At 37.5% G+C, this 27,159-nt stretch overlaps 1 protein-coding gene across 1 annotated transcript in view; it reads left to right on the top strand.

The window, feature by feature from the left end:
• Positions 1 to 350: 350 nt before the first annotated feature.
• The window catches only part of LOC308659243 (calpain-13-like), a gene marked incomplete at both ends in the record, with an annotated part of 85,199 nt that continues 58,390 nt past the window's right edge, over positions 351 to 27,159 (top strand). The window contains 5 exons of the mRNA XM_081312725.1: positions 351 to 485; positions 2,553 to 2,774; positions 11,853 to 11,925; positions 17,489 to 17,607; positions 22,607 to 22,740. Of these exons, the coding sequence (XP_081168851.1) occupies positions 351 to 485; positions 2,553 to 2,774; positions 11,853 to 11,925; positions 17,489 to 17,607; positions 22,607 to 22,740 (683 nt within the window). The remainder of the gene's footprint in view (positions 486 to 2,552; positions 2,775 to 11,852; positions 11,926 to 17,488; positions 17,608 to 22,606; positions 22,741 to 27,159) is intronic.

Raw genomic sequence — 27,159 nt, 5'->3', positions numbered from 1 at the left:
TAACCTACCAATGCTATAACTAGCACTGTTTCTAATTTGTTGAAACTGTCTTGCAAAATTCAACACGCATCAGATCTTTTCAGACAACCAAGAGCCATTAATTTTCTGAACTCATTGATGAAATCTGAGGGGAATCTTAGAAAATATTCAGACTGCAATTAAGTGTTGGCAGTCTTAAGTGACTTCTAATAATCACTCTAAAGTCATCACTGCAAAATATAGTAAAAAAAAAGATATCCAAGCTTGTTGGTTGCTGTGAGAATCGAAGGCTTAACTTGATGGATTTATAATGTGAGCCACTGTGGCTCTTCTTATGTTCTTAAAGTGGACAGTACTAATCCAGCTAGACCATGGGTATCAAACTGGTGGCCCACAGGCTAGATGCGTCATGTGCAGGCCACACCCACCCCAGCTTCACAAAGGCAGAAAACATCACGATACATCACGATCCAGCATGTGACACGATCAGGTTTGACACCCATGAGGTAGACTAACAAAAAGCAGCTTCCCACAATTGCAAGTCTATCTTTGGCCAGTGATCAGCCTCTTTTTCTCTAACAGGAAATTTTAAATGGCAGAGAATGCTGCTTCTGACATTTGCTCATATGTCTCCCCAACACCCTTTCTTATGTAGTTGACAAGGTTCTTTTGCAGCACAAAGGAGAGTGAAATGCCTTCTTCACTTTCACTTCACTTGCTAAATTATTCCCAGTGTGTTAAACAATGTAATTAAGCATACATGCTCACGTGCTAAAAGTTCTTTCTGTTCTTCATCAAGAGGAGTGAAAAGAAAAATTGGGCATGTGTCAACCCCAGTCTTCAAGCTCTGTTAGTTTTAATTTGGGCTGTGGAATTAGTCATCAGTTTTGCTGGGACTGCATTAGGAGAAATAGATCTTTGCATGCAGGGACTTGAGCACTGTTGCAAATGAGTATTTGTTAAGAGGAAACCATTCTCTTTTCGTGTTATGCTACATTACATAAGATTTATTTCCATTGTAGGAGAAATGGAACCAGGAAAAGAATATTAATTCTTGGTGTCAGTGGAAGCTTATTTTGGAATGTCATCCAGTTTCATCTTTAAAAAAGGAGCTGCTTTCCTTATTTAAGTCAATGTAGAAAGTAATTAATCATTTAATGGAAAATGTATCTTTGTGGCAGAGAGCTACTGCAAGATGCAAAATCAATCTGCAAAGAATCTATGTCTAAATGTGTTGTTTGAGGTCTGCAACCATCTGGTTCATGGGATGAAGTCTTTAATAAGGGCTTAAAGAAGCTCTGGGGAAAGCTTTGAAGTTGGTGTGAAAGCTCAGCTACATAAAGCAATCTTCTATAGATTCATTATTTAGTTAGGTTCATAATTCATTTTCATCAAATCAAATGGTGCCCGTGCTTGTTAATTATCTCAGTGGTTTCACTTTTATTGGGCAAAAGCTAGTGGATTGAAAGTCCAGATCTGCTTTCCATGTGCAGATAGTCCTGCTTGTAACAGATCCAATTTGGCATAAACATCACTCAATCATGGACTGCACACTTTTGTAGTCCAGCTGCTCCTATCAGATCATGATCTTTAGCAGGGCATTTAATATCAATAGCACTTAGACTTATATGCCGCTTCACAGTGCATTACAGCCCTCTCTAAGCGGTTTACAGAGTCAAGCATATTGCCCCCCCAACAATGTGGGTTCTCATTTTACCATCCTCAGAAGGATGGAAGGCTAGTCAATCTTGATCTTGTGAGAATCAAACTGCTGGCAGTTGGCAGAATTAGCCTGCAATACCACATTCTAACAGAGAATAGGAATAAGGACTTCTTTGAATTGTACACATGTTCTAACTGTGAAAGTTGGCAGGAGACTGGGAAAATAAGAATTTAGACAGAAACAATCACAGATAACAGGGAGATTTAATCATAGCTCCATCTTATAAATGGTAGCTCCTGACGAAAAACAAAACAGGAAGAAGAGACCAATGGAACTTGCCTTCAGAAGTTGTGGGTGCTCCATCACTGGAGGTTTTCAGAAAGAGACTGGACAGCCATTTATCTGGAATATTATAGGGTTTCCTGCTCGAGCAGAGGGTTGGACTAGAAGACTTACAAGACCTTCCAATTCTATTATTCTATATTCTAGATTTGAAATGTTCCAACAAACTCTGCTTGAATTAACTCACTAATAAATTAGAAATGGAAGTGCTTACCATTTCTAAGAGTGTGTACTTTAATCTAATGTGAATATTAACTCGCTTTATTGAATCTGGACAATTTCGCCTCTTGGACTTGACACTACCCTGCAGAAATGTCCTGAATGTCCACAATGTCACCATACCTGAGTTAAGTCCCTAATCAAGCTAGAAAAACTGCCCCCTATTGATTTTTCCCCATTTGAACATTAATTGTTTCTACATTTCTCTGCATAAGATTAGTGCACATTTCAGCCAAATCTAAATCCTCTTGATTTGGTGACATAGAAGTGATCTCTTTTTCAGTGAACCCCAGTTCTTAAATTTGTCAGCTAATGAAATTCTTCTCCATTCCCCTTTTTCTCATTATAGGAGAAAGACAAGAACCTGCTTCTCAAGCAAAATCAAGCAACTGAAGGAAGTCCAGCTTTCCCTTTGCCGTTTAACAACCAGGACTTTGTTAAACTGCAAGACTACTGCTTGCATAAGGGCCTACTTTTTGAAGATGATACATTCCCAGCAAATAGTCATTCCATTGGACTTAATTTGTTTCCACAAGAGAAACTGAGAAAAGTACAGTGGTTGAGACCACACGTGAGTAGTGATAAAATTTACTGTGTCCTTCGGATACTTGTATATGTGTATAGTAAAAAGGTAAAGGTTGCCCTACACATGCATGCTAGTCATTTCCAACTCTAGGGGCTCATCTCCATTTCAAAGCAAAAGAGCCAGCGCTTGTCCGAGGACGTCTCTGTGGTCAATTTGTACTTTCTCCCAGCTTCTGCCAACCTAGCAGTTCAAAAGCACGTAAAAATGCAAGTAGAAAAATAGGGAGCACTACAGTGGGAAGGTAACAGCGTTCCGTGTGCCTTTGGCGTCTAGTCATGCTGGCCACATGACCATGGAAATGTCCTCGAACAAGCGCTGGCTCTTCAGCTTTGAAACAGAGATGAGCACCGGCCCCTAGAGTCGGAAACGACTAGCACGCATGTGCGAGGGAACCTTTACCTTTACTTTTTATTCTTAATTTTAAGCATAACATACAGAATTGTGTGGTTTTGATCATGGGCAAATCAATGCCTTCCGCGCGTCGGCTGCTTCTTCTGACCGTCCGACGCCGCGTCCGTCTCTCCAGCGATCGCCGGCCTGGCTCGGAGGCAGGGGAGGCTCACGAAGAGGAGGCTTCTCCCTCCCGTCTGAACCCCGGTGGCGATGGCGACAGCGGCGGCTCAGCTCCAAGCCATTCCGTCCCCTCCCCCGATCCAATGAGTGATTGACACACCGATGTCCGGCAGCTGGCCAGCGCGCGCGCACGCAGGACAACTCTGCCGGGTCTTGCCTGGTGCCAGCGGGCTCCGCAGCGTCCTTGACCGGGACCGGACCCATCCGGGCTGCAGTGCCTAGACGTGGTGTGGGCTGGGAAGTTTGGTGGCGACATGCTGGCTGGGAGGCAGCTTTGGAGCGCATTGCCGGGGACTGCAGATCAGAGAGGTGAATAATATTTTCCGGCGTATAAGACGACCCGGCGTATAAGACGACCCCCCAACTTTTGAGACGATTTTCATGGGTTAAAAAGTCATCTTATACGCCGGAAAATACGGTAGCATCTTGATACCTTCCAAATATTTTGGATTAATTTATCATAGGCTACGTTGCCTGGGACTGTTAGGAACTGCATTCCTTACTTTCTGATCAGTCTAATTCATCCTAACCTTTTTTCAATAGCCAAACTAGTTTCATTTAAATCAACCTTCACCTCAGTAATAATTTGCCCAGTTAAATATCCAAGTCTGAACTGGAAACTAATTAAGGAGAGAAGCAATCTGGAGTTAAGGAGAAACTTCCTAACAGTGAGGTCAATTAACCAGTGGAACAGCTTGCCTTCAAAAGCTGTGAGTGCTCCAACACTCAAAGTTTTTAAAAAGAGACTGGATAGCCACTTTTCTGAAATGATATAGGGACTCCAGCTTGAGCAGGGGGCTGGACAAGAAGACCTCCAAGGTCCCTTCCAGCTCTATTCAGATTGTTTGATTGAACATACCTGTTCTGAATAGCCTATTGGTCATCTACATGTATCTCAACTGCTAATTGTCTTCAGTTCTCCAGCCAGCCATGCATCCATCCAACCACCCATGCATGCATCTATTCCTAAGCATATTGGAATTTAAAATAACTATCACTATAAAGTCAGCAGACCTGAAGGACCATGTTGAGGACAGATCTTCTTGAAGAATCTTTTTGGTTATTAAAAGTTAATATCACCTTCTTCATCATAAAACCAGCCAATATATTTGAAAGATATTAGCATAAGTAAAGCTTTGTAATAGTCTCTGGACCACAAACTTTTTGGTTGGAGTAGCAGCAGGTATTAGATGGTAACATTAAAAAAAAATCCTGGAAGAAAGTTAGCTAAAAACCCAACAACCTTAATTAGGAAAATTCAAAGGATTTTGACTATACTGTAACTAGATTTACTTTTTGCTAGACATCTCCAGGCAATTCTTGATTTTTGCCCACATGTGGTCAAAATTTGTCTGAGTATACATGGTGTGGATAAGAAAGTGTAACAAGATACAACTATCCTGTTACACTTCCTTATCAGTATGAAATATCTCATTCATCTCCCATCACAGCATTTCCCTTTTCTTCTTTCTTAAAATTAATTAATGTAAACTTTATAAGAGTCATTTCCTTGGCTGTTTTATAAAGTGAAGACAAATGGTGAAGCTCAGTGGCAGAGCAGAAGGTGTTTTGCATTTAAAAGGCTACATTGTGATTCTATACAAAATGGTAGAAGCTCAGTGTTAATTTTAGTTGAAAGCTCCAATGAGCAATTACCTCAATCCACATTCATTGAAATATCCATTTTGCACAACAGTCATGTTGTTTCTCAGATGTTTTTTTCTTTGTTTTTCCACCCCAAGATTTAGTTTTTGAAAAGTGATGGTAAAGAAAGAAGAACACCTTAGTATCAGATGTCTTTGCTTGTTTTGCATTTTCTGAGTCATGCCATATCTGGTTATTTAAGTGACAGATAACTTTTTTTTTAAATATAGTCACCCTTCCAGATCCAAGGTAGCAGCTGAGAAGTAAGGCAGGTTTAAGTTTTATCTCATGCATTGACAAGAGAATTGCCAATTACGTTCAGAGCCTGGAATCTTTGGAGCACAAAACAGAAAGAACACAGCTTGATTTGCAGATGCCAGGCAGTGCTGACAGCTTGGAGCAGCTTGTTTTGATTTGTAAAGTGAGCCAATTTGACAACAGGAATCCCTAAAGGGAGCAGGATTTGAACACAGAACTGACACAGCCTGAGTTCCCCATCCTTTATTCATAGATGTAAAGATAATGTTAACTTCAAACAGAGCTAGTGACTGCATTCCACACAGTTCTCTTGAAATAGGTATTGCACAGCTTTCTCCCAGGATGTTTTTCAGTGTTGCTATTGTAGGAAGAAAAGTCTTCATCATGGTTCCATCCAAGTCAGGGATAAACAACATGGCGACTGCTTTAGGAAAATGGTTACAGTTTATTGCAGAGGAAAGCCAGACAGAAAGATGGTTCCAGCAGAAAAAGGACTGAGCACATGTAGGGAGTGGGGTTTATACTCCCTGGAGTCTTTTGTTTGGAGTTATTTCCTGTTTCAGGATTTGTATTTCCTGTGTCACATATTCTGACCTGAGTCTGGGTGTGCCTTTCTGGTATTCTTGATGGTTGTGGGTCAATCCAAAGGTCATATCCTGCTTTCCTGGGGCTGGGATATGTAGATTTTAGGTCTTTGTCTTCCTAAGCTTCCAGCTCCAACTTTCCTGATGGTTTACATTTGCATGTCTATAGAACTGGTTTTCTGCTTGGGGGAAGGAGACCTGGGACTATTAAGAAAACTGGGCATGCTTTCCTGGTTCTTTAATATCTTTTTAGGAAATATATTTTTCTGCCTTTTTAAATATTTCCTTCCCTGGGGAGCTGACTTCCCTCACTATCTAACCAACTGCCTTGGAAGTCCTTAATGGTTCCCATCCAAATACTGAACAAGGACAAATCTACTTTACTTATGAGCTCAACCATATCTCCATAGACCAGGGGTCTTCAAACTTGGCAACTTTAAGACTTGTCGACTGGCTGGCTGAGGAATTCTGGGAATTGAAGTCCACAAGTCTTAAAGTTGCCAAGTTTGAAGACCCCTGGTCTATGGAGATTCTCAGTCATCCAGGCTGTGGTTGTCCCAAAGGTGCTTTTTCAAAAGGCACCTGGACTTTCTTCATTTTTCCTTGGAGATGTTTCACTTCTCATCCAAGAAGCATCTTGGATAGGAAGCAAAACGTGTTCAAGGAAAGACAAAGAAAACACCGTTCAGCTCAGCCATAGTTTGCAGGGGCTGCCACTTGCCGTAGTAAATTGGATTAAAATTATTTTTTTTACAAAAACCATAATCATTTGTTCCAGATCTTCCAAAAGTCAACACAATCAGGAATTCACTGGGATGTACTCATAGCAGTCATATATTGTGAGGTTCTTGGAGTTCTCTGAGTTGACTTCTCTTCCTACAGACAAGAAGCATGGGAAAGTAGAGCAGAGGTTTTTTTGGTGCCTGCGATAGCTTGTTTTACCAGCCTTGATTGCAATTTCTGCTTATCGGTATATTAGTTAATAGGTGGGTGATGAGAAAGGAGGTGTTGGGATATTACATTTCTTTCAATTAGAAAATGAAACCACTAAAAACTCCTAGAGGCATGGCCATGAATCAGGGATTAACAGTCACAATGAGATAACAATCATGTATAAACTTTTCAAGAAAGGAAACAATCTAAGGTGAAAAAAAGCAAATAGATTTAAACAGATCCTTCCTCATTGCACCAGAGAAACAAACAAACAAAAAATAAATAGACAATATCCCACCTCAAAAGCATTCAAGAAAGGAACAATACCCTGGTTACAGTAGGTAATACAAGCTACTACCTATAAACAGCTAGCAAACTCCATTTCCCCACGCACTGATGATGTTAAGTAGCCTGCTAATGAAATGTCTCTGGGAAGAGACACAAGCTCAAAGAACAGCAAACTGAACAACCTAGCCTTGACCTACATAAATTCTCCACTTTGGCAGGCACGTATTGTGTCATTGATTTGCCCTTAATCAAAACCACACAATTCTGTATGTTATGCTTAAAATTAAGAATAAAAAGTAAAGGTAAAGGTTCCCTCGCACATGTGTGCTAGTCATTTCCAACTCTAGGGGGCAGTGCTCATCTCCGTTTCAAAGCCGAAGAGCCAGCGCTTGTCCGAGGACGTCTCCATGGTCATGTGGCCAGCATGACTAGATGCCAAAGGCGCACAGAACGCTGTTACCTTCCCACCATAGTGGTCCCTATTTTTCTACTTGCATTTTTACATGCTTTCGAACTGCTAGGTTGGCAGAAGCTGGGACGAGTAACAGGCGCTCACTCTGTTACGTGGCACTCGGGATTTGACCCGCCAAACTGCCGACCTTCTGATCGACAAGCTCAGCGTCCTAACCCACTGAGCCACCGCGTCCCAAAATTAAGAATACTATCTTTTAAAAATCTAGACTACCTTGATGTAGAAATTTGATACTAGTTTACACTTCCATCTAATAGGCAAAACTCTGGTGGCTTGTTATATTGCACAATAATAATAATAATAATAATAATAATAATAATAATAATAATAATAATAATAATAATAATAATAATAATAATAATAATAATAATAATAATAATAATAATAATAATAACTCTGTCAGATAGCGAATTTACTGATGAGAATAAATGAAGATGCCCTTGAATCAAACTGATTTCTTGATAACTGTACAGCTTTGTTAGCCACAGTATGGAAGTGGTTTAGCAGGGCTTCTTCCAGGATGGTTTTTCAATTTTCTCATCTAGCTTATAGTTCTGATATTCTCTGATCATTTATCATTCAAGAATTTACCTGGCCCAACCTTGCTCAGCTTCCTTACAAAATCACCCAGCTGTTCCAACTTGCTAAGACAACTTTGATATGCATCCACAATTCATTTCACTTTTTAAACATCCTCATGGCATGGCTCAGTAAATTCCAATCCATGCAGTGATCGCTACTGGTTTAAGACCAGTCTTAGTGCCCTCCAGGGGTGTTGGATTATAACTCCTAGAATCCCCAAGGAGAGTGGCCAAAGGCTAGACAGAATTAGACTGCTTCCTTTTTAGTATCAGTGGATGCTTAAGAACTCTTTCCTTTCATGTCAGTTTCTTCTGGGCCTCTGGCCATTTGAAGAATTTGGAAACATAGGAGTGAGAGACAGGGGTCGCTAAACTTTTTGCCAACTGTGGCAGCTTGATTGGCAGACATTAGCAGTAAACTAGTGGATTTTATGCCAGCTAAATTAACTCTTAATTTATTTTAAACCTGGAGATCACATAAAATGCTGGATGGAGATTACTATAAATGTGTATTAAAATATAATAGTCTTCTAGCTAAGTTAAGCTAAATGGTGTTAATTATTTTTTATTTCATCTATTTTTAGAAACATGTTAAGTGGCCCTGCCCCTTAATCATGCTAACCTCCCTATGGTGTACTGAACCTGCTATCAAAATCTTCCATCAACTAGCTTCCCTGTTTGAACCTCAACTATTCATATGTTTCATTTGTCTGTTCTGAACTGTCATGACTGTGATTCACAGTCTGAGTACCAGAAGTTTAGATGCCCTTTTGATAGGTTTCTGTTAGCTGTTTGATTTGGATTGATCTTTCATGACCAATGTTGTTTTTAAAAAGTGACTATTAATATTGGTTTTTAAAAAATGTTTAAACATGTTGTAAGCTGCCCTGAGCTGCATTATTGAAAGGAATGGCCATAAAAACAGAAAGAATGAATAAATGAATAAATAATAAAGTGGGTGGGATTTTTCTTCTTTTGCAATAGCTTATGGATGATGGATTGTCAGAGACAGGGAAGAAGAGATATGCCTTTTATGTCTCTTTCATAATATCTTATACAAAATATCTTCATAAGTACTATACATGGCAACTTACTTCAGATTTCTCAAAGGTCTAAATCTCTCTCCCTCTCTCTTTCTCCTCTTTTTACAGCCCATTACAGTAGCACAATATAGGAAAATAAAGCTTAGAAAAGGTGAATAAAATCACAAGGAATTTTCTGACAAGTTTTCTAAAGAAGACTGAATTCTGCCCTAAGAAAATAAAACTGATCTCAGGCTAATGAGTCATGCCCCTTTTTGAAAAGGTCTTCTGCTGGAGAAACTGAATTGGTGCAAATACTACCATCACAGGTTGTTGTTTCTTCTTCTTCTCAGTTACAATTCAAACTCTGGACTGAATTTATTCAGATAAATAAGTAGTGACATGGCTTTAATGAAGGAGTCACAGTCAGGAAATGTTACTCCACTTCTTCTTTAGCTGAGGGCAGGGCTTTTTTGTCATCGAACGCTCAGAACTGAGTTCCGGCACCTTTTTTGGATGGAAACTTGTAGGGTAGGCAAGATGGGTTGTATGACATGTGTGAGTTCCGGCACCTTTTTCTTTTACAAAAAAAAGCACTGGCTGAGGGAATACAAAAAAGCCCAGTAGTGCTCATAAAAACACATAAAATTTTATTACATACAACAAAACAGAAATATAATTGAACAGTTAGGAGTCCAGCTTCCTAATTCTATTGATTGATGGTGATTGAAATCATGAATTAATGCTTGCAGGTAAACAGCTTTATGTTCTGAGAGCTATTCTTTTCTGGATTGCACTCCAGAAAAAAAGTAGAACAGGATGAACATTGGATGGAGCAAGGGGAAATGTTTTTAAAAACCTGTATTTATATTTCTATTTCATTAATTAAACATAGTTACTATGAGTATTTTCTATGTGTTCCCATATCAAAAATTAAAGCAAAAAAAAAATCACCTGAAACAGAGGATTATTGAATTGATAGTTACTCAGTCTTGCTAGGGTTGAATCTAAGCCTGTTCCTCCCCATACAAACTTTAACTAACCCCAGTCAATGAGACAGAAGCTCAGTAGTATCACTTAGTTGGCCTGGGGTTGACATATGCAATTATGTATATTGTGCATATTGATGATACCTGATCCCGTGCTGTCAGATTCTCTTATTCAATTGCCTCATTTAGAGGCTAAACAGAAGAATCCCATAAAGCAAGATCCTAATTTCTTCTCTTTCTTAATGCTAACTGAAGTTAACCACAGAGAAAGGAGGAGAACCATACTCAACATTCAAACACAATACAGAAAGTTACAATGATAGATGGCATTGATAGTTATTAAGGGATCAAGAAGGATTAAGAGAATCATATCACAAGCCAGACACCCACTAGCATAATCAATGGCACCCTCATTACTATATTCAGGGTTGAAACCTGACTGAAAAGATCCAGATAAGCTAATCCCATCAGGCACCACCATCAGCTCCACAAACTTATTCCAAATGGAAGGTTGGAGACTGTAAATTATCTAACATTATTGGATGCAGTCATGTTTCTTGATAAGGAGTCACACTACCATTTTTTTTTTCCAGAACAGATGGAGCCTCATTAAAGAATGAATTTGCCATTGCTTGGACCCAACCACATGCTGCCTTCTCCCAAACATTCAAAAAAGGGCATGAAACTAATTTGCACACTGGCTGCCTATACTGTTATTCTCTTGTGATTCACAAGAGGCTCAAATACTTTACAGATGGCAGAAAAGGATCTCGCCTCAGGCAATTAAGCAGGACCTGACTGGGTGAAGTCCAATTCATAATCTTTCCTTTAAGTTAGAGCAATATAAACCTGTGTGGCTTTCCAAGGAGCGTAGGAGTGGGAATTCTACCCTTGAGGAGTCCCTGACAGTTAATTAAATTGACTAGGAAAGATATGAAAGACTAATACTGAGGTTTTTGCAGATATCTGATTTTATTTTATTTTACTTTATTGAAGAAATAAAAAGGAGTGAGACTAACAACGGATGTCTAGATAAATAATTTCTTGCCATAGGTAACAAGGCTTAGCTGGATAACTCCAGCAGTTTCTTTCAAGTCCCCTAAACAAAGATGTAAAAGCACGCTGAGTGCTCCATTTTTGATGTAGTGCAATATCTTCAAATGGAATGAAGTACATTCTAAATCTCTCTTCTAGCATAATTCATTAAACTGGATTACACATTGGTAGAAGAAGTTGGAAGTTTTTGTAGCAAGAAACATAACTGTTCTAAAGAATTTCTTTGGTGTATACTGTATATCTCACTGATAGCTATAGTTTCCAAATGCATGTCCAGTTTCAAAGCAGTCTGCACAGATGATGAAAGTATGCATGTACAGTTCTAGATCTTAGGTCTAAGGGTTTTCAATATCAACATGTAGGTGTAGTATGAAAATTACTTCCAATTGAATATATGTCTTCTACTTCCCTGAGTCTCTTAACCAGGACCCAAAGGACTTCCTTTCTTTTTTGATTTATATAGAAATGCTGGTAGTAGCTAGGATAAACTTGTAAGCCGCCCTGAGTCTTCGGAGAAGGGCGGGATATAAATGGAATAAAAATAAAAATAAAATAAAATAAAAAATAAACAATTATTTAAATTACTGCTACTGGTAATAATAATTAATTAAATAATTGTTTAAACAAGAATGAATGAACATTGTTTTTCACTTTCCATCAAAGGCACTGGTCAGAAATCCATGTTTATTTGTGGATGGAATAAACCGATACGATATTCTTCAAGGACAAAAAATAGGTAAGGTATTGAATATTTCAGTAGTAAAAGTATGGTTTTGGAAATATCCTTGTTTGCTTGGTTCTAGTCTTGCCTCATTAAAGGTTCTCAGTGGATCTTCTGCATGCATAAAATGTTCTCATAATGGTCAAAGCTATTCCTAGGAGAAATAGGACATAAAACAATAGCGCCATAGAAGAATTAGGGTTGGGAAATTACCAGCCAGGCAAGGAGAAGGGATCAAACAGGGAGGTAGACTTGAGTTATTGCACAGCTGCAAGAGACCTAGGAGTGATCCTTCCCCCTCCCAGTCCCATGGAACTTTATCTGTTTGTTCCCAAGGGAGGGCAAGCTGTCTGGGGAGATTCTTGTACTGTAGGTAGAATATAATAAAGTAGCCTACTTGAACCTTTCATATATTGATCTGATTGCTTACAACTGGCAATTTGTGGCTTCCCACCATTTGTATTAAGAGGTATAATATCTTGATAATGGACATAGGATGTAACCATTATGAACAGAAGGCATTGATAATTTTCTCCATTAATTTGTATAATCCACATTGAGAGTCGTATACCATATATTATCACAGCATATTCTATAATTTCACTTTGCATTGTAGAAAGTGCTCTTTCCCCTATCTCCAATTTTTAACTCTTCAGGTCCATGGCAAAACCTTCTACCATGTTGAGATTGGGAGGGGGGAATTCACTTTCCCCACTTTGAATTATTTTATGGTCCCCTTCTAGACTACCTTACTTGTGTTTTGATACACAGGATTGTATTGACCATTGCCTGGCATGGTGTTAAGTGGAAGAGAAAAGAGTTTGCTCTAGGAAACAATCTCACCAAAGTTAGGCTGTCTGAAGCCTACTGTTTTCAGAGGGAGATCTAAGCATACGTTTAATTTTATGCTCTGAATTTCCTCCATCAGCTTTGTAATAAATACAAAACAGCAGAAAACAGGTGCTAGAGCTTGATAAGTGAAAAGAAAAGCTGATGGAGTATTAACTGGTAGCAGAGAAAGTATAGTTCCAAATAGGAAACTGATGATGTGTGACGGATGTGTTTTGGAAAAAAAGAAAATTAAAGTTTGATTAGGAGAGGTTTAAAGAGAAGAAAGATGGTTTGGCTGATAAAGAGAGACAGTGCAAAGAAGCAAGGCAAATGACAAGTGAAGAAAAAAATGAATAGGATATGGGTTAAAGAAAAAGTGGTAAGAAGAAGCTTGTGGAGAGATGATGGGAGTGAGTTGGGATAAGGGAATAAAGTTACCACAATGTACTGATGAAGCTGAGGGATAGAGAGAACACATGGAAACCAGTAGTGAATCTGTGCAGAAATGGGAAATCAGGTGGAAAAGACACCCAAAGAACTTCTTAAATAACTGGAGAGGATCCAAATTATTGTTTTATTCACTGGGCCCAATGCTTTGATGGGAGGGAGGAGGCAAAGAGAACTGATGTAAAGTTACTGTATGTTTATACACATGCAGTATAGTTACACACATATACTATAGATAATGTATGCAATAATGCGACAGACAATGACATAGATCAATGACATGGTTTCTCAACCTTGGCAACTGTAAAATATGTGGACCTCAGCTCCCAGAAACTAGCTCTCAGAGGTGGTCCAGACAAGAAGCATTGGCATATCGGCATCTCGGGTTAACCAGACTATTCCACCTTTAATGATGGGGGGTGAGGTGTTACCCCCCCGTTGATAGGGCTTGCAACTTGGGCCTCCTCCTGGATTCACGGCTCAATTTTGAAGACCATATAGGAGCCGTGACCAGGGGGGCTTTTGCCCAGGTTCGCCTGGTGCGCCAGTTGTGACCCTATCTGGACCGAGATGCCCTACACACAGTCACTCATGCGCTCATGACCTCCTATTTAGACTACTACAACGCTCTCTACATGGGGCTGCCCTTGAGGACCACTCGGAGGCTTCAGCTGGTGCAGAATGCGGCCGCGAGTTGTGATGGGGGTTTCCCGATACTCCCATGTAACACCTCTACTCCGCGAGCTGCATTGGCTTCTGGTTGCCCTCCGGGTGAGATTCAAGGTGCTGGTGATGACCTATAAAGCCCTAAATGGCTTGGGTCCGGGCTATCTGAGGGAACACCTGCTGCCGGCATCAAGTTCCCTTCGTCCAGTGCGCTCACACAGGGAGGGTCTTCTCAGGGTGCTGCCGGTAAAAGACTGCCGGTGGATAACACCCAGGGGGAGGGCCTTCTCTGTGGGTGCGCCTGCCCTCTGGAACCAGCTGCCCGTGGAGCTTAGGACTGCCCCCGACCTTCGTTCTTTTCACCGGGACCTGAAGACCTAGCTTTTTGAGCTCTCCAGCCCAGGCTGAGAATTTTTAACTGGGGTTTTTATTTTTTAGGGATGATTTAATCTTTTTTAATTGTTTTTAACTTTTTTATTGGTTTGGTTTTAAATACCCTGTAAACCGCCCTGAGTCCCTCGGGAAAGGGCGGTATATAAATCTAATAAAATAAATAAATAAAAAATAAATCATGACTATTAAGACTATCTTTATTGCAAGATTATGGTAACCAAATCTTTCAAGTCTAAAAGTGCATCTCCTCCCCCTTTACCTCAATTTTCAGTCCAAGAAAGCTGGCGGGCTGGAGGATTCTGGGAATTGAAGTCTTCATATCTTAAAGTTGCTAAGGTTGAGAAACCTTAAAGCTGCTAAGGTTGTTCTTTGGTAAAGAAGATGAGATAACGATTTCCTGAGGATTCCCTAAATCAAGAGTATGAAGACCCCTCAAAATATGATTTGGTATGCATTATTAATAGTTCATTGGAATGTATACATGATAAGGTTATCCAGGCCATTCAGTTGTTCTTGAGGTGTCTGGTCTCCTAAGACACGAGCCTTTCTCTCCAATCAAGGAAGGAGGCACTGTAACCCTCAGTAATCTCGAACTGTACAATTGTACAATTACTGGTTGCTCTCCAGGTGAGATTTAAGGTGCTGGTTCTCACCTATAAAGCCCTTCATGGCTTAGGCCTGGGATACTTGCAGGACCATCTGCTGCCAGGAATGACTTCCCATCGCCCGGTGCGCTCATACAGAGAGGGCCTCCTCAGGGTGCCGTCGGCCAGACAATGTCGGCTGGCGACCCCCAGGGGGAGGGCCTTCTCTGTGGGGGCACCTGCCCTGTGGAATCAGCTCCCTGTGCAGCTCCGGATGGCCCTTGACCTCCGGTCCTTCCGTCATGACCTTAAGACACTTCTTTTCCAACAGGCCTACCTGGACTGATGATAAGGGGTTTAATATGGTTTTAACGTTTTATTGGTTTTAGTTGGGGCTACGTATAGTTTAATTTCTTCTTAATATTTGTATTCTATTTGTATTTTATTGTTGTTAGCCGCCCTGAGTCCTTCGGGAGATAGGGCGGCATATAAGTCCAAATAAATAAATAAATAAATAAATAAATAAATAAATAAATAAATAAATAAATAGATCCTCACATTAGAAAAGTAACTGGTATCTTAAACCTATTATGTCATATGTAATAATATATAGTGCGCACATGATGTATTATCTATCTAAACATATTTGATAAAGCTAAATATACAGCATGCCTGTTTCAAACTAAAAGCATTTCAAGGGGCAAATGGCATGCTAAAGCAATAATGCCTTTGAAAAAAATGAAGAGATCATGTACTCAGAGTGATAAACGACACCCTTCTTCCAGTGTACCAAGGACAGAGTAAATGAACAGCAAACAATAGCAAGGAAAACAAGAAAATTGTCTTCATGAAAGATGACCTGGATATGCAAGGCATGTTAGCAGCTGAAGTGGAAAAGAAAAAGTATGTGTGGCAAACAAAAAAAAGGGGGGGAAGGAATTAACCACAGCTTGGATCCTGGAAGAAAATGAAATCAGAATTCAAAGTGCCTCCCTCTCTCTCCACTCCACAACTCTACTTCTAGAAAATTAGGAAACTAATTGAACTCCAGATACTGACAGCTCCCCTCAAAGATTTTGAGAATTTCCTTAAGTGTTCTAGGCAGAAATGTCATCAGGGCAGCTAGCATTTAAAAAAAAAAATAGAAGAGTGGACTTAAAAAGTTTCAAACCTGGCGGAAATGGCAAAGATTTCAGCATATTTGAAAGAACAATCGCAACAGAGATATATTTTGGAATGCAGAAGATGGATCGATTATATTCAGAATAAATATGGGACTAGAAAGTTTCATTTAGTATATGAACAAGTATTAGTATTATATGATGTATTATTAGTTAGTTATTATTATTTAGTTATTTAGTTATGTTTAAGAGGAGTTAAAGTGCAATAGAATTTAAAGTGTTTTTTTTAGTTAGTTAGCATATTTTAGCTTAGGTTGGTAAAAGTTAATACCCTGTATTCATCTCTGGGAAGTCGGGGGGGGGAGGGGGAGGGAGGGGGAGGGAGGGGAGGGGGGGAGTTTATGTTTATGTTTTCAAAATGTATTTTAAAACTTTTCAATTAAAAAAAAATTGCACCCAAGTTATACTTGTTCTTCTGGTTTAGATAGGTGTCAAACTCGATTGTGTCAGTGACATATCATGACATATTGTGATGTTTTTTGCCTTTTTGGAGCTGGGGTGGGTGTGGCCTGCATGTGACGCATCCGGCCCGCAGGCCGCCAGTTTGACACCCCTGACTTAGACTGATGGATAAGCTCAGGCTCTTTTTAAAGGGCCAAACTATAAAATAAGCAGAATATGAAATGATACCAGAAAACTTTTTTTCTTTGTTTTTTTAATAAATGCCAACATCATTAGAAGCTAAATCTTTAAGCATAAATCAGGAATAATAGAGGTGGTTTCATTCATTTTCAGAATTATTTTCAAAAGTGGAAGGGTATATTTGTGTAAACTCCAATTTGTAACTTTGAAAATTATACTTTTCCTGTCCCCTAAAAATACATATCTGGGAAAAATACATGAAACACAACTGGGTCATGTGATAAAATATTTGTAAAAAATAATTGGGAAGAAGATTGACTCAGATATGATATTCATCAGACAAGACACTACATTTACACTAAATGGTAACCAGTGAAATATCCTACAACAATTTATAGTTGTCCAATCAAGAATAAAGGGATAACAATAAAAAAGTAACATGCATCCATTTACAAAATAATTGCAGAGTAACTGAGAACTGTTTCACCAAGAATAAAATGAATTATTTCAAGAAATATTTATTCAAGGACCTCCATAACAGCTGGGGTTGGGTTTATGGTTTCACCATACCAATACTTTAGATTCCAAGCCAGAGATTAAACTTTTGGGGAAATCCCATTCAGTAAATAATACCTAATCTTTAGAATTGGGCAAATATCATGTAATTCTTTATGAGCTATGGAAAAGAACCATACTGGAGAGCACATGCCAGGAGACAATGAATGAGTCTCATGCTGATTTCCAAGCATGTTCAGACATATTGGAAAAAATCAAAGTTCTAAAGAGCCAGGGCCCATCAGTTGGGTTAACAGCCAGGCTCTTGTGAATATGAAGTTATGTGAACTTTTCTAATTTGTCATTCTAATTTTTCTAATTTGTCATTTTGTTTTAAAGGTGACTGTTGGGTTTTAGCAGCTCTGGGTGCCTTGACCCAACAACAGCGGTTCCTGAAAAATGTGATTCCTAAAGACCAAGAATTTAATCACACTTATGCAGGGATCTTTCATTTTCGGGTATGTGATGCAAAATGTAGCAGTGTCTTTTTCAACTATTTTAAAATCTAGAGCTTGGATGACAATAGGTATTTCTTGTTAGCATTATTAAAGTTCAAAAGATCTTTAAATGCAAATATAATAACAAGATAAGCACAATTATAAATATATTTATTAGCGTATGTAAAAGAGGCATACAGAGGTACCTCTGAGATAAATGGAAGTTGCATACTTATATCAAACGAGGTTGTTTTTTTTTCAGAATAGCTAAAGTATTCGCTACAACCATTTGTAGCCCCTGTAGTGTACAAATATATTCAGTGAACAATAGAATAAGTCATGTCAGATTCTCCACAATAATCAATTCCACATATTATATTTAGTTATGAATATTATATATTGGCTTGCTTTTTAATGCTGATTCCAGTATAGATATAAAATTCTCTGCTAGGAATTGCTTCATGACTGGCACTTCTTTGGAAGCAATCTATTATTAAGAAGCAGAATCTATAAATGCTATTTGAAACTATTTTTCACTGCCCCCTTATCAGCAGCTCAATACACCTGGATCTATAGTTCTTCCTGCAAGATCAAATTGAAGCCAAGAAAAGCAACCCCCAACCTTGTTTCTCTAAATCAAAAGGTCCGGTCTATAATATTTTTATACTATCTCTTCAAAGTTGTTAACACAACCTAACTTGCTAATTAGTTTCTGTCCAACTTTGTGAAGAATGTTCTTTTTAAAATAAATAAATAAATAAAGAGATCTACTTACCTATCTACCTTTGTTACCTGCATACCCACGACGCTATTTTCTTTCAGGATAAGTAATGTTCTGCTGAGTGCACAGAAGATATAAGAAACAATAAAACAAAGGAATTAAAAAGCATAAGATAAGATAAAAGAAGAAAAATTCAGCAGCTCAGACTGCTTTATGCCAGCCCTGTTTATTATACCCTTGATATTTTTTAATCCTTTTAAACCATCTTTGCTTCCCCTGTCTCCATACATCATTTATATTTTGCCTTTTTATTTCCTAAGCTTCTCACAATTCTCTTTTTCAGGATCTCATCAGTTCCTTCCATCCCATAATATTCTAGGTCTTCTTCTCCCAAAGGACAATGTCAGAAAAACAAGACAGGAAAAGCAATAAAAAACAACTTACTTACTTTAAAAAGTCACTCCAAATGTATTATCTGCATACACACATACACATGCACAGAGACATAGACATAGAGACACACACAGACACACACAGAGAGAGAGACCCTCTAAATTAATTGATTATGTCCTAGTGTCAACTTTTAGTGACACTTAAATTTTTCTCTAGAGTACAAACGCTGGTCCTTCAGATCTAATGGGTCCATTTGTCTTGTTCCTAGTCAACCTCTGCTCTTTTCCTCAAATTATCCCAGGATTAGAGACTTCTCCAGGGAACTACATCTTCACATAATATGCCCAAAATTTATTAATTTGAGCCTGATCATTTCTGCTTTGAGTGAGACCTCCAGATTGATCTGTTTTATGATCCATTTGATGGCTATACATGGTATTTTTAAGAGTCTTCTACAGAGTTCAGATATGTTAATAGTCTACTATCCTACTTCTTCAAAATCTAAAATATTATAAATGAATGTTTATTTTCCCCCCTCAAATTTACAAATGGAATCATACATTTTCCATTTACATTTCCATTTATTTTTGTCTAGTTGCTAGTTTCTAATATTTTAATATTACACTTTAATATGTTATATTTTTACTCTATTTTTATGTTCAATATATATATTTAAAATATACCGCTCAAAAAAATAAAGGGAAGACTTAAACAACACAATGTACTGTATTTAATAGTAGGATGTCTTATCTTGTGTTCCCTTTATTGTCTCCATACATCATTTATATTTTGCCTTTTTATTTCCTAAGCTTCTCACAATTCTCTTTTTCAGGATCTCATCAGTTCCTTCCATCCCATAATATTCTAGGTCTTCTTCTCCCAACTCATTCACTTTTCAAATATTTATTTTACAACTCACTCCTCATTCATTCTCTCTATGTGCCTCTCCAAGGCATCTTAACACATTTATTACATAGTGATAATTCACTTGCATATAGTGTCCACATTCATTCAGCTTCCATCCGCTCTTGAGCCCATCTCTTCTCTTTTTATCACACACACTTCTTAAGTACTCCATTCCTACTGCATTCAACTTCATAATTCAAAACAAATTATGTTTTTCCCCCTATCTACTTAAACTTGCACTCTCATAAAACAAATTGGGCAGAAGCGCACCACTATGCACAATTGTTTTCTCTTCTTTCAACAGCAACAACAAAAAGGGTCCTTTGCTATCTCAGCACATAACTATACTACTTTTCTACCAGCATTTGTATTCTTAAAAAGTTTCCCATCATTTCCTCATCTTTATTAAACTTTGTATTAAGGTATATAAAATCTACTTTTGCTAGTCTTTACCATTTGTGTATGGTATGGCAGTTTGCTCCATTTCCCCTATCAAAGGCAACTACTTTGTTTTTTGATTAACTATTTTTCAGACCATTTTTCAAGCTAAAGTTTGTTACAAATAATTTGTATTCTCAGTCAACAACAGAGCATCATCTGCACACAAAAGTACACATGCAGTCACACCCCCAACTTAAACTCCTCTAGTATCATCACAAGCCTTCTCCATAACATTGATTCATAAATACATCCCACTTCCTTGACTTAAACTTTATTCAATATTGTACCATTCACTAAACATTGTTTGCTTTCATGCCTAGTGCTTTAAATTCCATATTCACATAAAACTTTCAGGCCTATTTTTACTTGATTATTACTTATTGAATGACAGTATGGCAAAATCATCCCCTTTATGTTTCTTTGTGACCTTCCAAAGATTTGACCTTTCAAGGGCTTCATTCTATTCTCCCTGGATCTTTCAAAGTCCCCCATCTAAGCAACCACTCAATGCTAAAATTGATCCCTGATACTTCAGTTCATGTCTTTGTTTTATAGCTATGGAGATTTGTCTCATAGAGCTAGCAAAGTTACGACACACTCCATTAGCCTGCTAATGATGGCAGAAATGGATTCTTTGGTTTGTCCGTAGTGAAATCTTTCTTTACTCCTTTCTTGAAACAATTGCTATGTACTTCATAGATGAACATCTGTACTCTCCAGCTGCTTAAGTGGCCAGTAGAATCCTTTTCTTTCATACTGTAGGTAAAATAATAACTTTGAACTATTGTATTTCATTGTAGACACAATACATTGTATGATTTGGCAAAACAAACCAAGCAGCTCATGCTTAATCAATAGTTATTGAAAATATAATGCTTGAGGAAAATGAAGGTTTTTTTTTAAAAAAAGCAATTAATTTCACGTACTATCTTTGTCAGCTAGGCTGTTTGAAAAGCAGTTTATCTCTTAGACTGTTTTAATCAATGAATCACACAATAAATCTACAATAAATACACACATGCATCATTCTACCAAGCGATATCCATCTATTTTTTATATTTAAATAAGTGATTTACTGCTTTCTGAAAGGAAGTTGTTTGAGAAGGAGTGTAAGCCCTTCTGACAGGACTGTCCTTAGATGCAGGAGTTTTAGATAACTATTCTCCAATATTTAATCTTTCCTATTTTGTATTGTAATGCCTACTTTATGAGATTATGGTGTAATCTTATATAATTATATATATATATATAATTTTTTAATATGGTTATTTAAAAATTATACAGGTAGAGCAGAAAAATACAAAAATTCATTCTCTGTGCAAAGAAGAAAAAGTTCTTTTGTTGTTAACGGTGTTTTAGAGAAAAGACAAAGCAACTACAAAGTTGGATTTTTCCCCCCTTTGTTGTAAAGAAAAGAAGGGGAAGACACTACTTTGCCTGTTCTCTGGTTCTAGAATCTGGGTCATCCAGTGAAACCATTTCTATTTGATGCAAGATAGATTGAAACACCCCAGTTCATTAATTACCTTACATAATTGATCTTTATAAATGTAGAGTTAAGCTTAGAAACTTTAAAATGGCATTAGACAGATTTACTTGTGATGGTGATTATAGATTCAGATGCAATATATCTTTAAATATTTCCTGCTGGAACGTGTAAAAACAGAGTCAACATAGAAGGATTTCATGTTGTCATTTTAGTGTCCTTAAAACACCTGGATGTTTGTTGTTAAAAATAGGATATTAATTTGTATCCTAGTACTGCAAGTCTTTTATTATAATGCCTTGTTAATCTACGAATTTGACCAAGGCCACCTGCCTGTGCGAAATTGCTCTAGACATTCACTAAAGCAAGACTACTGGTTAAGATGTAAGATTGGGGATTAACTGAAAACATTAATTTTGTTTTGGAGAATTCATTGGTTGTAGATGATCATTATTATTTTCCATTAATTTGGAAATTAACAGGAAGACAATTGCAATGCATACAGTGTTCTTGTACAGTATCATAACACTGATACTGTTTGAATGGTAATTATTTGAATGGTAATTATTCTCAAAAAGCTATGTAATGGTCTGAAGAATTTAATTCCCTATGTTCCAGCAACTTCTTTCCAAATAAAGTAAGAAAAGTATATACATAGTTTATATCTTTAATTCCCCATTTCTTTCTAAATTAGACAGACTGTAAAATTATGTAAAATTAACTTTTTTTTGTTAAGAGACAGGTACAAATTTAGAGGAGGATACTTCTTTTTCTCTCTGTCTTTTTATGGTCTTTCTTTCATTTTTGCATATAGATTTAAAACAAAGAAAGAAAGAAATAGCCTCCACTCAATCATGAAACCTCCTGTTAATTTCAAAACGTGCATTTTCTCTCAGTCAGGTCTAATTCAAAAGGTTCTTGTGAATTTATATTGAAACAATACTTCCATGAGCACCCCCTTGATTTCCAAAGGATAGGAAAGAATTATAGCAATAATTATTTTAAAAATTCATTTTGTGATGTGCTATAATGAAAAACTGTTAAAATTATCCTTCTTTTTTTTTGTTCTGTAGTTCTGGTATTTTGGAAGCTGGGTTGATGTGGTGATAGATGACCAACTGCCTTTCATGGATGGAGATTACTTATCAGTTCATCCCAGGAGCAAGAATGAATTCTGGCCACCTCTGCTTGAGAAAGCTTATGCCAAGTAAATATTTCCAAAACCTATTTCTATTTACAAGTTTTGCTTATATGTCTCACCACTGTGTGTGAGTGTGTGTGTGTGTGTGTGTGTGTGTCTTTGTTTATAGTCATTTACTAGTACAATCACCTACCCAGGTTTCAATGTATAGATATCTTTAACAGATTCTCCATGGAAAAAATCATGAGGCCATCAATGGGGAAAAAAAGTTACTTTCCTGTTTAAAACTCATAAGGTTACAGGTAGTCCTCGTCTTATGACACAGTCAAGCCCAAAATGTATGCTGCTAAGTGAAACAGTTGTTAAGTGAATTTTGCTCCATTATGCAACTCTCATAAATATGACTCAGTTGTTAAACGTCTGAATTTTGATTATGTGACCATGGAAATGCTGCCACAGTTGTAAGTGTGAAAAACAGTTGTAAATCACTTTTTTCAGTGCAATTTTAACTTTAAGCAGTCACTAAATGAACTGTTGTAAGTCGAGGACTACCCTACTAGTCTTTGAAAAAGCAATAGTACAATATTAATAACTCTTTTAAGATTAAGGTCTCACTTACAACCATGATTGAGCCCAAAATCTCTTTTGCTAAGAGATATAGTTAAGTGAGTTTTGCCCCATTTTATGACCTTTCTTGCCACAGTTGTTATTAAATGAATCACTTAATCATTAAGCTAGTAACACAGGTGTTAAGCGAATTTGGCCCCCTCATTGACTTTGATTGTCAGAAGGTTGCAGAATTCATCCCAACAAATCTAGCAGAGATGGCATGCTTTGAATCCTCTCTATCAAATAGTGTTATTGGTTGGTTCCTGGAGCCATGCCTTTTTGGTTGCAGTGCCTACCCTGTGGAGCAGCACTCCCCTGGAAATGGCCGCAGCCCTGTTAAGCTCCCACAAGGTTAGTGAGTTCTGCTATTGTTGATGTGATTGACCAATCTTTAAGACCAATCCAAAGTCAGGTCACTTAGCTATAAAGGTAGGAGCCCAATCAGTCCCTGCCAGGTTGCCTCTGAAGATGCCAGCCGTTAGTTGCAATTGAAATGTCAGGAAATCTGTTGCATAAACAATGGTTAATAAGCCCTGAAGCTGAACACAGCCCAAAGATGTCAGAATTGGAAATACTTACACAGAATTAAGACAATGTTAAAAGGTAAAGGTAAAGGTTCCCCCGCACATGCGTGCTAGTCGTTTCCGACTCTAGGGGCCGGTGCTCATCTCCGTTTCAAAGCTGAAGAGCCAGCGCTTGTCCGAGGACGTCTCCGTGGTCATGTGGCCGGCATGACTAGCACAGAACGCTGTTACCTTCCCACCATAGTGGTCCCTATTTTTCTACTTACATTTTTACGTGCTTTCGAACTGCTAGGTGGGCAGAAGCTGGGACGAGTAACAGGCGCTCACTCTGTTACGCGGCACTCGGGATTTGATGTTAGGACATATTTAAAACAGTTAGGACATATTTAAAACAGTTATTCAAAATATGGCACAGAGATAGAACAAAATAAAAATTGTATGATCAAATATATGCAAAACCTTTAAAGAAGTAATAACAGTGGAACCATAGGAAAAACTATGTGGGGAAAAAATCATGAAATTTACTCCAAGCTACAGTTTGAAGGCAAATTGAAACAAAATCTTATACAGACGGCATATAACTGAATGATTACCAAGATAGAAAAATGATTTAACAATAAATATTGGAAATATGCAATAAGAAGGGAATAATTTATCATATCTGATGGTTATGCAAAAAGTCTTGAAATTACTGGAAAAAAATACACCAAATTTTCAAAAAATTCTGAAAATAAAATTAGAATTTAGACCAGGGATATTTTTATAAGGTATGTTTCCAAAAAACATAAATAGAAACTACCACAATTTATTAAGATATTGTACATACTAACAACAGCAAGAAGCAATCTGGCACAACGCTGAAAAAAAGAAACCTTATCAAGAAAGCTTGTAGCATTTGTTCTATTTTTTGTATGCCATTTAGAGTCATTGTGAGATGGGCAGCCCCCATCTAAATAGCTAATTAAGGTTAGGGTTAGACAAAGCAATGGTGATAGACTTTTCTTATTGTTTCTTTTCATGCATTTTTAATTCCACAGGCTGGGAAGCAATTTTGTTTAAGTGGACTTTAAACTTGCTTACATTACAACTGCAGCACTGTGTAGATTTATATAGTAAAAGGTAAAGGTTTCCCCGCACATGTGTGCTAGTCGTTTCCAACTCTAGGGGCTGGTGCTCATCTCCGTTTCAAAGCCGAAGAGCCAGCGCTTGTCCGAGGACGTCTCCGTGGTCATGTGGCCGGCATGACTAGATGCCAAAGGCGCACGGAACGCTGTTACCTTCCCACCGTAGTGGTCCCTATTTTTCTACTTGCATTTTTACGTGCTTTCGAACTGCTAGGTTGGCAGAAGCTGGGACGAGTAACAGGCGCTCACTCTGTTACGTGGCACTTGGGATTCGACCCGCCAAACTGCTGACCATCTGATCGACAAGCTCAGCGTCCTAACCCACTGAGCCACCGCGTCCCTAGATTTATATAGAATACAATGCAAATCAGTCACAAAGTAAATAGAAGTTAGTGGGGTCATTGTTGGGATCAATACCAAAGATATATCTTTCATGGTGTGAAAGTATTGAGCCAATGCTAAGCAGGGTTGGACCTTTTTAGTAAATGAATGGAAATTGTCAGGATTTACAGCAGGCCACGGTGGGAAAAGAACAATTTGGAGGAAGGCAAGAAATGACATGGATATATATCTGCATGATCATGAGAAGTCAAGGTCCAGTTACTAAACTTCTATTATCTTCTCTCTGGAAATGTATACATATTTTAAACTCCATATGACACTTTTCTAACCACACTTTTCTATAAATCAGTACTAGTGTGTGTTTTCTGTTGCTAACAAGTGTGCAGTTTCAACTAGAATCAGTTCAGATCATTTTTAGTGAACACAGCCTTCATCAAATGTGAGTCGAGTTGCCAATCCCCAAAGGACAATGTCAGAAAAACAAGACAGGAAAAGCAATAAAAAACAACTTAGTTACTTTAAAAAGTCACTCCAAATGTATTATCTGCATACACACATACACATGCACAGAGACATAGACATAGAGACACACACAGACACACACACAGAGAGAGACCCTCTAAATTAATTGATTATGTCCTAGTGTCAACTTTTAGTGACACTTAAATTTTTCTCTAGAGTACAAACGCTGGTCCTTCAGATCTAATGGGTCCATTTGTCTTGTTCCTAGTCAACCTCTGCTCTTTTCCTCAAATTATCCCAGGATTAGAGACTTCTCCAGGGAACTACATCTTCACATAATATGCCCAAAATTTATTAATTTGAGCCTGATCATTTCTGCTTTGAGTGAGACCTCCAGATTGATCTGTTTTATGATCCATTTGATGGCTATACATGGTATTTTTAAGAGTCTTCTACAGAGTTCAGATATGTTAATAGTCTACTATCCTACTTCTTCAAAATCTAAAATATTATAAATGAATGTTTATTTTCCCCCCTCAAATTTACAAATGGAATCATACATTTTCCATTTACATTTCCATTTATTTTTGTTTAGTTGCTAGTTTCTAATATTTTAATATTACACTTTAATATGTTATATTTTTACTCTATTTTTATGTTCAATATATATATTTAAAATATACCGCTCAAAAAAATAAAGGGAAGACTTAAACAACACAATGTACTGTATTTAATAGTAGGATGTCTTATCTTGTGTTCCCTTTATTTTTTTGAGCAGTATATATAATTTTTATTAAAGCTTTTTTAAAAAAAGATAAAAGTAATATAAACTAATGCAAAGTAAAGAAGAAAAGATATGGAAAGAAAACAAACGGAAAGCAAAAATTACAAGAAAAGAAAAAAAGTTAAAGAAGAAATAGAAAGGAAAATGCTAGGTTGGAAACATTAGCTTTAAATAAAATAAACCATGGATTTCTATTTTTTTAATTCAGGCTGAAGCTCAGATTGTGTTGTTACTTTTATTAAATGACATATGTTACTATTGTAGTGAATTCTGATTCCTCTTTTTTTCTTTTATATTAATAATTATAAGCTCAAAATAAAATAAAAAAAGACTTGAAACATTCTTTTTAGTCTTTGGTGTGGCACTATCTGATGAACATTCAATGATGTGAACTAAATAAAAATGGAACAAAGAATAAAAACCTAGGCTGTGTTTAATTTTATTCTTACTTTCTTTTTTACATATTTGTGGCAGATCTCCTTCCAACAGAGAAAATGTTTTTAACTTCAGGTTGTAACCAAGGGTGTTATTTTATCTTTCAGGATATGATGCGTGATATAGTTGTTGCATGCAGCATTAAACAATGTATACGTAAAGGCTTATCTGGGGACAAAGATTTGTCAGAAAAGAAAACTGCAGG

This window comes from Vipera berus, assembly GCF_964194415.1.
Source record: "Vipera berus genome assembly, chromosome: 1".
Lineage (NCBI taxonomy): Eukaryota > Metazoa > Chordata > Lepidosauria > Squamata > Viperidae > Vipera > Vipera berus.
This window is presented reverse-complemented; position numbering and strand designations above follow the sequence as displayed.